Source organism: Lepidochelys olivacea (genome assembly GCF_965140295.1).
Source record: "Lepidochelys olivacea isolate rLepOli2 genome assembly, chromosome: 9".
Classification (NCBI taxonomy): Eukaryota; Metazoa; Chordata; order Testudines; family Cheloniidae; genus Lepidochelys; species Lepidochelys olivacea.
This window is the reverse complement of record NC_140419.1, coordinates 7389175-7401747: the sequence shown is the minus strand read 5'-3', so window position 1 is coordinate 7401747 and position 12573 is coordinate 7389175. Positions and strand designations below refer to the sequence as shown.

The window sequence follows — 12573 nt, the reverse complement described above, 5'->3', positions numbered from 1 at the left end:
GACCCTCCCCGACAACCCCTCGCCCGGCCTGCCCGACCCGACCGCCCTGCGCCCGACCCTGCCCGACAACCCCTCGCCCGGCCTGCCCGACCCGACTGCCCCGCACCTGACCCTGCCTGACAACCCCTCGCCCGGCCTGCCCGACCCGACCCCCCCGCGCCCGACCCTGCCCGACAACCCCTCGCCCGGCCTGCCCGCCCAGACCTGCCCACCCAGACTGCCCCGCACCCGACAACCCCTCGCCCGGCCTGCCCGCCCAGACCGCCCCATGCCTGACCCTGCCCGGCAACCCCTTGCCCGGCGTACCCTACCCGACCGCCCCGCGCCCGATGCTGCCCAGCAACCCCTCGCCGGGCCTGCCCAACCTGACCGCCCCATGCCCATCCCTACCCGGCAACCCCTCACCCGGCCTGGCCACCACCCGCCCGACCCTGCGTGGCAGCCCCTCACCCAGCCTGCCCGATCCAATCACCCCTCGCCCAGCAACCCCTCACCCAGCCTGCCCACCACACACCTGACCCTTCCTGGCAACCTTCAACCCAGCCCTCCCAACCCCGCCCAGCAACCTCCCACCCCACTCGGCCCCTGGCCCTGCCCCCAGTTCACCTCCAGGCTCCCCACCTAACCCTGCCCCCAGCTTCCCCCCAACCCCCTGGCACACCTTATCCCGTCCAGTTCTGCCTGCCCTGCCCAGCAGAGCCTGGCACTTTGCTGGGACTCACCTTGGGAGTTACAGTTCCCCCAGCCCTTAAAGGCCCAGGCCATGAGCCGTCTTCCAGCTTTACTGCCAGAATGGCCGTGCCCGCAATCTGCTCTTGCCTGGTGCCACTAGAGGCAGATGGCAGGGGCTGTTCCCTGGCTTCGCCCCAGCTGTCAGGGTAGCCCTACACCCTGCCAGCATGGCTGCACTGGGGAGCTCCCTGGCAGCGCGGCCGCGGCCCCCCCAGGGCTGTGCCCCGAGTGGTGCTGCCCCGCACCCAGCAGGCTCCCATGCCAGTTTCGCTCGGCAGAGAGCTGTCTGCCGGGCTGACCTCAGCCCCGCCCTTGCCCAACGCTCTCAGCCCAGCCTGACACAGCGCTCAAGCCGGGGGTCGTGGGGGGACAGAGCCGGTGCCCATGGTCCGGCCTGCGTTGGGGGCTTGGTGCTGGGGCTGCTGGGCCTTCCTCACCTCTCCCCTCCGTCCCGGCAGCCGCCTACGGCGTGGACTACACCACGGGGCGCCTGATGAGCTTCAGCACCGTCTTTGCCGTCATGTTCAACGGCTGCACCGGCATCATGGCCGGCTCCAACATGTCTGGTGAGGAGGGGGCCGGGCGGGCGGGGGAGGGGAAAGGCCAGGGGGGCCGGGGGCCATGGGGCAGGGCTGACGGCGTCCCCTCGCTTTCCCCCCGCAGGGGATCTGAAACGCCCCAGCTACTCCATCCCCAGAGGCACCATCGCCGCCGTGCTCTTCACCTACGTCATCTACAACCTGCTGGCCGTCACACTCTGCTGCACCTGCGACAGGTACGTGCCCCCGGCCCGCGCCAGCCCCCGCCGGGGCGAGCGGGCTGCAGTGCCGTGGGGGGCTGCCGGAAGCCCAGCTCCCTGGAGGCAGCGGGTGCGGGGGAGCCCAGCTATCAGGGCGGAGTGGAGCCGGAGCCCAGGGAAGGCTGAGCTGACGGGCCGCAGGCTGGCTTGGGCCAGGGGGCTGGTGAGCAATCCACCTGCAGAAGAGCCGTGTTGATTTGGGGCTGGCAGGCAGCCAGGCATGGGCGGGCTGGGAGGCCCTGGGATTGGGGTCACCCAGAGCCATTGGGGGCCTGCTCCTCCCAGCGCTGGGCTTGCAGCTCTCAAGGACTGGGTGCCCGGGCCCCATCATAAGCTCATGCCATGCCGCTGTGCCAATGGCAGCCCGCTCGGAAGCACCTGCTTGGTCCAGCTGCGCTCCCCGTCCTGGAGCTGGGGCCCCGCAGGGTTGCCGGGCAGGGCCCGCCTTGCTGTGCCGGCCCCGGGGGCTGCCCGGAGCACGCCCCGGGCTCAGCTGTTAATTTTCCATTCTGGAAAGTGGTGCCATAAATCGGGCCGGTGGCAGGCGGCTGGCAGGAATCGGGAGAGTTATAGCTGTCAGCAGCTAATATCTTAATGCACAGCCATTGCTCAGAGCGACAGGGGACAGGCCGGTGTGGGGCTGCTACTCAGGAATGGGTCGTGGGCTTCGCTCGCCTCCCCTCCCCCCCAGCTAATTAGCGAGACAGTCCCAGGGCATGGGCCCCATCCCTGCCCCCAACCCCTGGGTAGTGCGGGGGTGGGGTGTCACTGGCTGAGCGATGTTGGGGCACCTAGTGCCTTGGCAGCAGGCAGCGGGCACGGCACAGCAGAGCTTGGGCAATGCCAGGGGCTGTGCGGAGGGACAGCTCCACCAGTGAGATCCAGGGCAGTGGCCTTGTGCCTGCTGGATAACATTGGGGGAGGGGGGGCTCTGGCTCCAGTCCTGCCCCCCAGAGCCCTCTGGCTCCCCTAGGGGGGCCCCCACTCCCCTCCCCAGCCTCCCTCCCGGTGGATAGCTCCAGCCTGCTCGCTGCTCAGAGCTGGGCCCAGCGGGCCAGCTCCGCAGAGGCTGGCCTGACCAGACTTTGTCAGGAGCGAGCACATGATGGGGAGCTGGAAACCTGGGGGCTGTGATTTACCTCCAGCGCCCGCCCCCCCCCCCGCTGCCACGGACAAGGCTCTGCCTCAGTTTCCCCCTCTAGTCACTAGGGATAATAGGTCTGACTCAGCCCTGCTGTAAGTCCCGTGGCTCCCCAGGAAGGGGGCTGCTCCCTGTTGGAGACCATTCCCCCCGGGGTGGGGTAGCTGGGAGCCTTGCCCTGGCAGCCTAGCTCCGCCGAGCCCTGGGCTGGCATGGGACCCCCGTCCCGTGTGAGGACTTCTGGGCTTGGCTTGGAGCCTACAGTTGCGGGTTCTCCCCCCGCCCCCATTCCCCCACCATACAGGGGAGATAGGCTAGCATAAGGCAGGGGAGGGCGAGGTTTCACACTTGGCTCTGTCAGCCTCGAGAACAAGCCTGCAGGAGCTGCTATTTAGGTAGGACCTACACAAAAACAATCCTCTTCTCATTTAGGGTGGCCTCACCAACCATTCTTTCTACAGCTCCTCCCACATCCTGCCCGTTTGGGGCCTGCCTGGCGGGGGCACCTCCCCAACGCCCCCTGCTGGCAGGCACCACACCCCCTTCCTTCGCCCGAGCAGTGCTACTTGGCAGGTTAGGGGCAGCAGCCTGCTCTGGGGAGGAGGACATCGGGCAGTGCACGAAGACTCGGGGCAAACCAGCCCCAAGGGAGAGGTCCTGGGGGGCTCCTGTCCCTGTGGAGAAGGCAGGACTTTGATTGCCAAGGGTTGGTGCAAACGCCCCGTACAATGGAACTGGAGCTGTCCAGCCTGGTGGGTGAGAGGCTAGGCGACCCCCCCCACCCTCACTGCCTTGCAGGTCAAGCCAGCCCTTGAAATGCAGCCAGGGGGCAGCCAGCCAGAGCAGTGGGGCTTGGCCAGGATTCCCCAGTGGGTGTGTTGCAAGCCGGGGTGGGGGAAGCTTGTCCTGGGCCCCCACACTGGACCATCCGCTCTGCTGCCACTCTGAACAAGGTGATCAATTTCCAGATAATTAGGTATTAATTGCCAGACACACTGAGGTTTCAGATCTGGGCTAATTTATCTCCCACCTGCTCTCAGACTCTAGTTAAAATCCAATTAAAGGCTGGGCCATTTGTATCCTTGTAAAGCATCGGCAAATGGCTCCTTCCCCGCTTAGTTCCTCTCTGAGTTTTGGTCAGTTGGCTGCTGCGGGGCTATATGGGCCGCTGTCTCGTAAACCCCGAGTAGGTGGCTTCCAGCTGATCGATGGCTCCTGTGGCTTCCAACCCACAATGAAATGCTCGTGGCCAGGCAGCTCTGGCTGCCGAGCGGCTCTGAGAACCCACCCTTCGTGCCAGCAGCAGGAATCTGCCAAGAGGCTGTGTCTGCTGGCTGCAGTGGGGCCCGTGGCCCGGGATGTTCCTACCAAGCAATAGTGCTACCCTGCGGGCATCCAAAGGGCAAACAGGCCATAACTGGGCACTGTGGGACCCCAGAGCTGATGCCCCAGCCCGGATGCTGCCTCAGAAAGGATATTCCTTTCGCCCGCAAGCTGGCCTGGCCATACTCCCCCAGGGGAGGGGTTCCCAGGGCCTCCGAGAGAGTAGCCCTGAAATCCACATGTCTAGGAGCGGACACAGAGGCCTGGCGGGGCCAGGTCTCTCCCACGCTGGTTTTCTGACTCTGCAAGTGACGGGTGAGTTACCTGGATGTCCCTTCCCACTGCGATTTCCCTGGGAGTATTAGAGACTCCAGCCACCAGTGTGATGCAAATCACAGGGCGCCCGCCTCAGCCAGACACGGCATACGTGGTGTCTTGCTTCATCCAGCCCCCACACAGCTCTGACCCGCAGCCCCCTGCCAGCCCAGCCCTGGGGCACTCCGCCCAGCTGCGTCACTCAGGGGTACACCCTGATGTGCAGAAGGTAAAATCTGCAGGTTCCCTTGCCCGTGTCTCTCCCCCGGAGCGGAGCCTGGCCCTGGCAGAGCGTTCGGGCAGCATCCTGGGGAGCCCGGAGCTGGGCCCAGCAGGCTGCCCCACCGGCAGGGCTGTGTTGGAGCCACTGATCTGCCCGCCGGTGGCTGTGCTTTGTGCGCGGGGATGGGCGTGATGCCATGCTGGGGAGGCCACTTTGCGTGGCCTGGGCTCCTCGCCCTGCCGCCTTTACAAAACAAACCCCGGGCTGGAAGCGCCACCCGGTGCCAGCCTGATCCCAGGCACTCCATCCCTGTGTCCCTGACCCTGTCTCCGATGCCAGGCTGGATTTGTCGGTGTCTTTTGTGCACCCCCATCGTTGCTCCGGGACAGGACTTGGCCAGTGACGTGCCCCAGCAGAGCTGGTCCTGCTGCGGAGCTAGCATGAGGGTGGGGAAAGGGGGGGTGTTTTAGGTCTTCCTGGAAATCAGCTGCCTTGGGGCTGGATGGTTTGATTAACCCAGCGCCCAGCACGAGCCGTCTGCCAGCCTGGCCGTAACTGCTTTGCTATCGATTGGCCCTGGCCCGACCCGCTGCCTCCTGGGAGACTGATGGTAGCAATTGGCTCTGCTGGGCCCTGGCACGGTAATGGGCTGGGAGAGCAATTACCAGTGAGCCGCCTGGGGGCCCCGCTGAAGGAATCGAGCTCTGCAAGGGCTGCAGTGTTCAGGGGCTTGGGCAGGGCACCCCCATGCCCGCTCCCTCAGCCCGTCAGGGAACCCCCCTGCTCTGGCCCCCACCACCTCAGCCTGTCAGGGACCCCCCGTGCTCCTGTGCCTGTCCCCAAGGCCTGTCAGGGCCCCCCCCCCACTCCTGCCCCCATCCCCTTGGCCTGTCGGGGACCCTTCTGCACCTGCCCCCTTGGCCTGTCACACACAACCCCGTGCTTGCCCCTCGGCCCATCAGGGACCCTCCCCATGTGCCCAAACCTGGCCCTTTGGCCTTTTGGGGAGCCCCCCCCCTCGTGCCCATCTCCTTGTCCCCTTGGGGACCCCCAACCCTACTGCACCCGCCTGCACAGTGCTCATGATGGCCCCCGCACTAACAAACAATAAACACAGTGCTTGGGAGAGACCCTGCAATAACAAACCCCTCCGTGTAGGTGATGGAGTAGCAAGGTGTGTCTGTCCTGCAGCCAGAGCTTTCCAGTTCCCCTCTCTGGGGGGTGGCTGCGCCTGGCTCCTCGGGGGAGATGGGGCAGATTTCCTCTTCAGCTCTGCTCATGGCTCTGGTCCAAGAAGCGTGGGCAGAGCGCAGGCGCCAGGCGGCTGGGCAGTGCCTTGCGGGGAAGGGGGGTGTAGCGAGGTCAGGCTGGAGCTGGGTGGGGAGGCCAGTGCCAGGTCACGCTGTGTCTGCCCAGGGCTGCTGGCTCTGCACTGATGGCTGCTCTTAGCATCGTTGCTTCTCCAACGAGCTCCACGGCCAACTTGCCCCTGGATCCTCCTGGCGTCTGCTTTTCCTGCTTCCCTGGGCCAGCCCTGCCAGGCATACGGCGCCCCCCTACAGTGGACACCCAGCCCCTACACCGGCTCCCCCACTCCCATGGCCTCTGTCCTCATCTTGCCCATCGGGCAGGGCAGCTGGTGCGGGAGAGGTGCCCCGGGGGAGGGGGTTGGCTCCAGGAGCGGGGGCTGTGGTGCTGCTAAGGGGGCCCAAGGACCCAGGCAGAAGCTGGTACGAGGGTTCGGGGGAGATCTCTTCCCCACCAACTCCCTGAGACGTCCTGGCCAGAGGGGGGCACAGACCAGCTGCTGGAGCCACTCTTCACCCTGCCTGTGCACGGCCCGGTGTGGGGTGGGTGGGTTAATTGCTCATTGTGACCCGGGCATGTGCATGTGTAGGGCGTGTCGGTGCGTGCTGGCATATGTGGGTGTGCCCCTGGGCATGTCGTGTGCAGGGCGTGTCGGTGTGTGCTGGCATACGTACGGGTGTGCACGTGGCAAAGTGTGCAAGGGTGGCTGGTTGGCCTGCGGCATGCATGTGGGGGTGCCGCTGGGGGTGGCATGTGCCCCCAAGCTCTCGCCGAGCTGCCCCAGCTCACCCCTCTCGCCCCGTCGACAGGACCCTGCTCCAGAAGGACTATGGCTTCCTGCGGGACATCAACATCTGGCCCCCCTTTGTCATCATTGGCATCTACTCGTCCACCCTCTCGGCCTCCATGAGCAACCTGATTGGGGCCTCCCGCATCCTCTACGCCCTGGCCAAGGACGACATCTTCGGTGAGTGCCCCCCGTCCCCGAGCCCCTGGGTCTGTGAGGATCCCCCCCAACTCGACAGAGCGACAGGGGGGCTGGCCCCTGGGCATACCCCTCCCCCAACCCCCTAGATAAGTGGGGATCCCCCCACAACTCCACAGAGTGACAGGGTCTAGGCCCTGGGAATATCCCTCCCCCAGCCCCCTAGATCAGTGGGGATCCCACTGCAGAACGACGGGGGGCTGGCCCTTTGGGATGCTCCTCCCCCCAGGTTAACAGGAGGAGCACTGAAGCCATCCCATGCTCCGAGACAGCGCCCAGGACAGTGCTGTATGGGGCTGACTTGGCTGCCGTCTCATTGGGGTGGGGCAGCCCACTGCCAGCACAGTCCATGGGAGAAGGAAGGGGCGTGTCAGGTCAGCCCCACCCCACAAAGGCAGCCAGGAGAGCCACCAGTGTGGGTGGTTTTTATGCTGTGCACCTGTCCCCAGGAGCAGGGACTGAGGCCCACACAAGGGGCACTGAGCAGTCCCCGGGGCACGAGCCACTCCCTGCTACCCTGCCTGGGCTTTCCCTGGGGGAACAGCTCTGAACCCCCCTAGCCATCTGCTGTGCAGCCACCCTGTGGGCCTGGGCCAGATACAGCGTCACTAAGGTGTGGCCGGGGAGAGAACTTGGAGCCTCTTCGGGGGAGTCTCCACAAGCTGTGAACTGTACGGGGCCTCTGACGTGGGTGAGCAGTTCTGATTCTATCCAGCAGAGGGCAGTGGGGAAAATAGCCACACACACATCCACCCACCCGCACATGGAGGTGGCTTAGATTCTAGCTTCCAGTCCTGTGTGAGCAGGGGAGGGTGGTACTGGGCTTCTTGGCCCTCTCCGTCTGCTCCGCCCCGGTCCATACAGTGCCCTGTCACTCAGGGCAGTGGGCAGGGCACAAGCACTGGGTAGGGTCTGATGGTCCATTCAGGGAAGGCTCTTTCCGTGGTTGGCTGTCCCTCCGTGAGCCAGCCCCACCCTCGCTGCTGGGAGGGTGCCACTCTCAAACCCCCTGGGTCTGCCCTGTGGTGCCCTCGGCCCCTGCAGCAGCCACGCCAGCCCCCCCCCCACTCCAAGGGCACCCCCTTGGCCATCTGCTGGGGGGAGCAGTTCTTCTCACGCATTGGGCACAGAGCCACCCAAAGCCCTCGGCTCCCTGACCACCCTACTCCCGCCCCAAATGAGCTCTTCCCCACCCCCAAAATGGGCTGTCCCTAGTGGTGGTGGGGGATCCCAGTCCCTTGCCCTTCAGCCCCGCTCCAGTCATACGGACCCTTGCAGCTGCTCTCCCTGGCTCCCCCTGCCCACCCCCCACCACGCTCGCTGACAGTCCCTCTGGCTCCAGGCGCAGGTGCCCGCACATCCTTTCAAGTCCCCTGGCCCCTTGGCAGCCTTCCCCAGCAGGTTTGCCTACAGTGCTGGAGTGGGGCTTTGGGGCGGGCACCCACCTTTGCTCAGCCAGCCCGTTGCTTGTGCTTGGCTGGCTGCTTGGCCGGTCCCAGGGAGCCCTGGGCTGGCATGGCTATGCCCGTGCAGCGCTCTGAAGACATGAAGTACAGACCTGTGGGGGGCACCAGTGACTCAGAGTCCAGGCTGCAGCAGCGCCAGCCCCTGCCAGGAAAGAGCATGGGCACTTGGATTGCATTAGCTCCTCGGCCCACTTGGGCTTCTCCAGCCAATGAATAAATATCCCTTGGTGCTCCCTGCTCTCCCCCCACCACCGCCTTCCAATGCCAGGGGCTTCCAGCCCCCCGCTGGCACTCGAAGACCCCAGCCGTGCAGGGTGGGATGGGGGACGGTGCAGTGATTAGCGTGGTGGGTGGGAGACAGGACTCCAAGTTGCCTTTGGTGCCTCAGTTTCCCCATGTGTAGTATAGGGTCACCTCTGCCCCACCCTGGAGATACTCAGATGCAGAGCACGGGGTTACCCCATGTCGTCACTGAGGGCCTGCACTACAAAGCACTCCCAAGATGCCCTGGAGAGCCATGCCGAGCCCTCCCCCGGGAGAGACCATAGCTGTGCTTGGAGGGATGCCCAGGCCTATGTGTCCATGGAGTTCCATCCCAGGAGAGGGGCTAGTGAGCCCCTGGGCGGGTGGGACCCCCATATGCTGACTGGGAGCCCCCCACTCAAACCCTAGGTGAGCGGGTTGCTGATGTGGTTCCTTCGATCCAATTAGCTCCTGTCGGGCCGTTGATTCTCAGCAATGCCCCTTCCCTGCCATGCAGAGCAGCACCCTTCTGCCCCGGGCTGCGTTCTCCTTGGCCTGGCGGGTGGTGGGCAGGAGCCCGGGGCTCAGCATGGCCCAGGGGCAGAGCACAGCCCTGGTGCCTGCCCGTCTCTGATCCCCTGTGCATCTGTGACAGTGGATACCTCTGTCTCTCTGGCAACAGCTGGCGCCATTCCCTGAGCCCATGCCCAGCAGTGGGGGTGTCGGGGAGAGGCCCGGCTTGGTTGGCACTGACCCGAGCTTTGCAGCCCAAAGGGGGGTGAAGGGGTTGGCTCATGGGGAGCTGGCTCTGCCAGGTGCCGTGACGGTAACCAGAGAGAGGAGGGTCCATTAGGTGCCCTGCGGCGGATTTTGTTGGGCTGGGGTTGGAGCCAGGATTCCCAAGGACGTTTGTGACAATCACTAAACCCCCTGGAATGGACTAAACCAGGCAGCTCTGAAAGCCTCTCTGGCAGGTAGTTTATGTTCTCGCTGCCATTGGCGGCATGAAATATTGCACTCTCGGCTCGCTAATGCATGCAGCCACTTAACCGTTTGCATAGCGGCTCGGCGCTGGGTGGGGGCTGGGCTCTCTCCGGGGCTAGTTCAGGGGAGGGGGCGCGGTGGCAGTTTGCACCCCAGGCCGGAGCGAAGGGCCGTGTTTTGGGTCGTTCCCCTTCTGGCACAGCACGTGCGACACTCCGGTCTCTAGGCGGTTTTCCTGTGTGCTAAGGCGTGTCCCTGCTCCACTGCCCCCAGCCGGGTGGCTCTCTGCTCCTGGGTAACGCGCATCAGCCACCGGGTAACGATCACCAGCTGAACGTGCCGTGAGCCCAGGCCATGCGCCTGCTTGCCGGGGACGGGGGTTGGTGCACGTGTGGCCTGCAGCTGAACGGCCGTTGGCTTGGAGCTCCTCAGAGCTCCCCAGCTACGCTGGCAGGGCCACCTCCCAGGGCCCACAGGCACGTTACTGATTCGATATTCCCCTCTGAATCGGTGCTGTCCCCTCTGTCAGTGCTGACCCCAAAGCTCCAGCGTGATGCCGGGGGCGCTGTGCTGCGGGCAGCAGCAGGGCTCATTAGGGGGCGCTGTCCCCTCTGAGTCAGTGCTGACCCCAATGCTCTAGGGGGCGCTGTGCTGCAGGGAGCAGGGAACGGGGCTCAGAAGGGGTGCTGTGCTGTAGGGAGTGGAGGGGGTGTTCAGTAGGGGGCGCTGTGCTGCGGGGAGCAGGGCTCCGTAGGGGGACCTCTCACCTCTCAGTCAGTGCTGGTCCCAATGCTCCAGGGGGCGCTGTGCTGCAGGGAGTGGAGAGGGGGGCTCAGTAGGGGGTGCTGTGCTGCAGGGAGTGGAGACGGGGCTCAGTAGGGGGCGCTGTGCTGTAGGGAGCGGAGAGGGGGGCTCAGTAGAGAGCACTGTGCTGTAGGGAGTGGAAAGGAGGGCTCAGTAGGGGGCGCTGTGCTGCAGGGAGTGGAGACGGGGCTCAGTAGGGGGCGCTGTGCTGTAGGGAGCGGAGAGGGGGGCTCAGTAGAGAGCACTGTGCTGTAGGGAGTGGAAAGGAGGGCTCAGTAGGGGGCGCTGTGCTGCAGGGAGTGGAAAGGAGGGCTCAGTAGGGGGCACTGTGCTGCAGGGAGTGGAGAGGGGGCTCTGTAGGGGGCGCTGTGCTGCAGGGAGTGGAGAGGGGGCTCAGTAGGGGGCACTGTGCTGCAGGGAGTGGAGAGGGGGCTTAGTAGGGGGCGCTGTGCTGTAGGGAGCGGAGAGGGGGGCTCAGTAGGGGGTGCTGTGCTGCAGGGAATGGAGAGGGGGCTCTGTAGGGGGCGCTGTGCTGCGGGGAGCGGGGCTCCATAGGGGGCACTCTCACCTCTCAGTCAGTGCTGGTCCCAATGCTCCAGGGGGCGCTGTGCTGCAGGGAGTGGAGAGTGGGCTCTGTAGGGGGTGCGGTGTTGTGCTGCAGGGAGTGGAGACGGGGCTCAGTAGGGGGCGCTGTGCTGCAGGGAGTGGAGAGGGGGGCTCAGTAGGGGGCGCTGTGCTGTAGGGAGTGGAGACGGGGCTCAGTAGGGGGCGCTGTGCTGCAGGGAGTGGAGAGGGGGGCTCAGTAGGGGGCGCTGTGCTGTAGGGAGCGGAGAAGAGGGCTCAGTAGGGAGCACTGTGCTGCAGGGAGTGGAGACGGGGCTCAGTAGGGGGCGCTGTGCTGCAGGGAGTGGAGACGGGGGCTCAGTAGGGGGCGCTGTGCTGCAGGGAGTGGAGAGGAGGGCTCAGTAGGGGGCGCTGTGCTGTAGGGAGCGGAGAGGAGGGTTCAGTAGGGGGCGCTGTGCTGCAGGGAGTGGAGAGGGGGGCTCAGTAGGGGGCGCTGTGCTGCAGGGAGTGGAGAGGGGGGCTCAGTAGGGGGCGCTGTCCCCTCTCAGTCAGTGCTGACCCCAAAGCTTCAGTGGTGCTAGGGGTGCCATGGTGCTGGCTCTGAGTTAATGCCCATTGGAGGTGCCACTCCTGTGGTGACTGCTGGCATGCTGGGGCACTGCACCCTGCCTGCTGGCACAGGACTCCCCACTTCCTGCCCCCCCGCGCCCTCCAGTCACACTGTGGCTGGTCTCCCGCCCCCCCAGGGACTGGGCTGCTCCGGCAGGCTGGGTCTTGGTGAAGGGCCGTTGATGAGTGGAGTGGCCACCGAGGCCAGTGCTGTTGCAGGCCCTGGTGCGAGCAGCCCCTGGAGCCAGCCTGCGGGGACCTGTCTTGGCTGGTGCTCCCAGGCTGGTTTGTGTAACAGGGCCAGAGTAGGGCTGTGGGTTGGGCGCGGTTCCTGGGCCTCGCTGCTGTGTTCCCCAAATTGCCTGGGAAAGCAAGCCAGCTTTCGGCAGGGCCCCGATCCGCTGGCTGGGGGTGGGGCCATGCCAGTCTGAGCTACACACGCTGTGTATTTCAGACCTCGTGGCTGGCATGGACTGAACCTTGTTCCTGCGTTGGCCCTGATCCTCCCCCCGCAGGGATGCTGGGACCCGCTGGTTCTGCCGCTGGGTGTGTGATGGGCCGGGGCGGGGAGGGGCAATGCCTGTGGTGAGGGTCACACAGGCGAGGGCTGGACGGGCTGCGATCGCTGGCTTTGCTGGCCTAGTGTCCCAGCTGGGGCCTCTGCAGCCCTGCCCTAACCGGTGCTGATCCCTGCCCCCCTCCTGGCACTGTCTCTGCTCCCATTTGAAATCCTCTCTCACACAGAGCGTCTGGTTCCTTTTCCCCTGCAGGCAGAGCTCTGGCGCCAGCAAAGAAAACCTCCCGTGGTGGGAACCCCTGGGTGGCTGTGATCCTCTCCTGGGTGTTGGTGCAGGTGAGTTGGCTGCGCTCTTCATCTGGCATCTCATCGCAGAGGAGCCCAAAGCTAGGCCCAAGCAGCAGTCAGATATGCAGCCACCTCTGGGGTGGAGAGCAGCAGCCGTAGTGCTGCACGTCCATGGTGGGTGGGACTGGCTGAGGACACGGGCCCAGACCCGTAGAAGGGCCATGGGATCTCAACCGTGAACTGGGCACAAGGAGAGTATTTAAAGGGGCTGG

The 12573-nt window shown here is 65.3% G+C and overlaps 1 protein-coding gene across 2 annotated transcripts in view; it reads left to right on the top strand.

The window, feature by feature from the left end:
- LOC311526100 (solute carrier family 12 member 9-like) overlaps nt 1–12573 on the top strand; it is a 51152-nt gene that overhangs the window by 14472 nt on the left and 24107 nt on the right. For both annotated transcript variants that reach the window (XM_084638801.1, XM_084638800.1), the window contains 4 exons: nt 1191–1298; nt 1396–1507; nt 6651–6808; nt 12267–12349. In XM_084638801.1, the coding sequence (XP_084494927.1) occupies nt 1191–1298; nt 1396–1507; nt 6651–6808; nt 12267–12349 (461 nt within the window). The remainder of the gene's footprint in view (nt 1–1190; nt 1299–1395; nt 1508–6650; nt 6809–12266; nt 12350–12573) is intronic.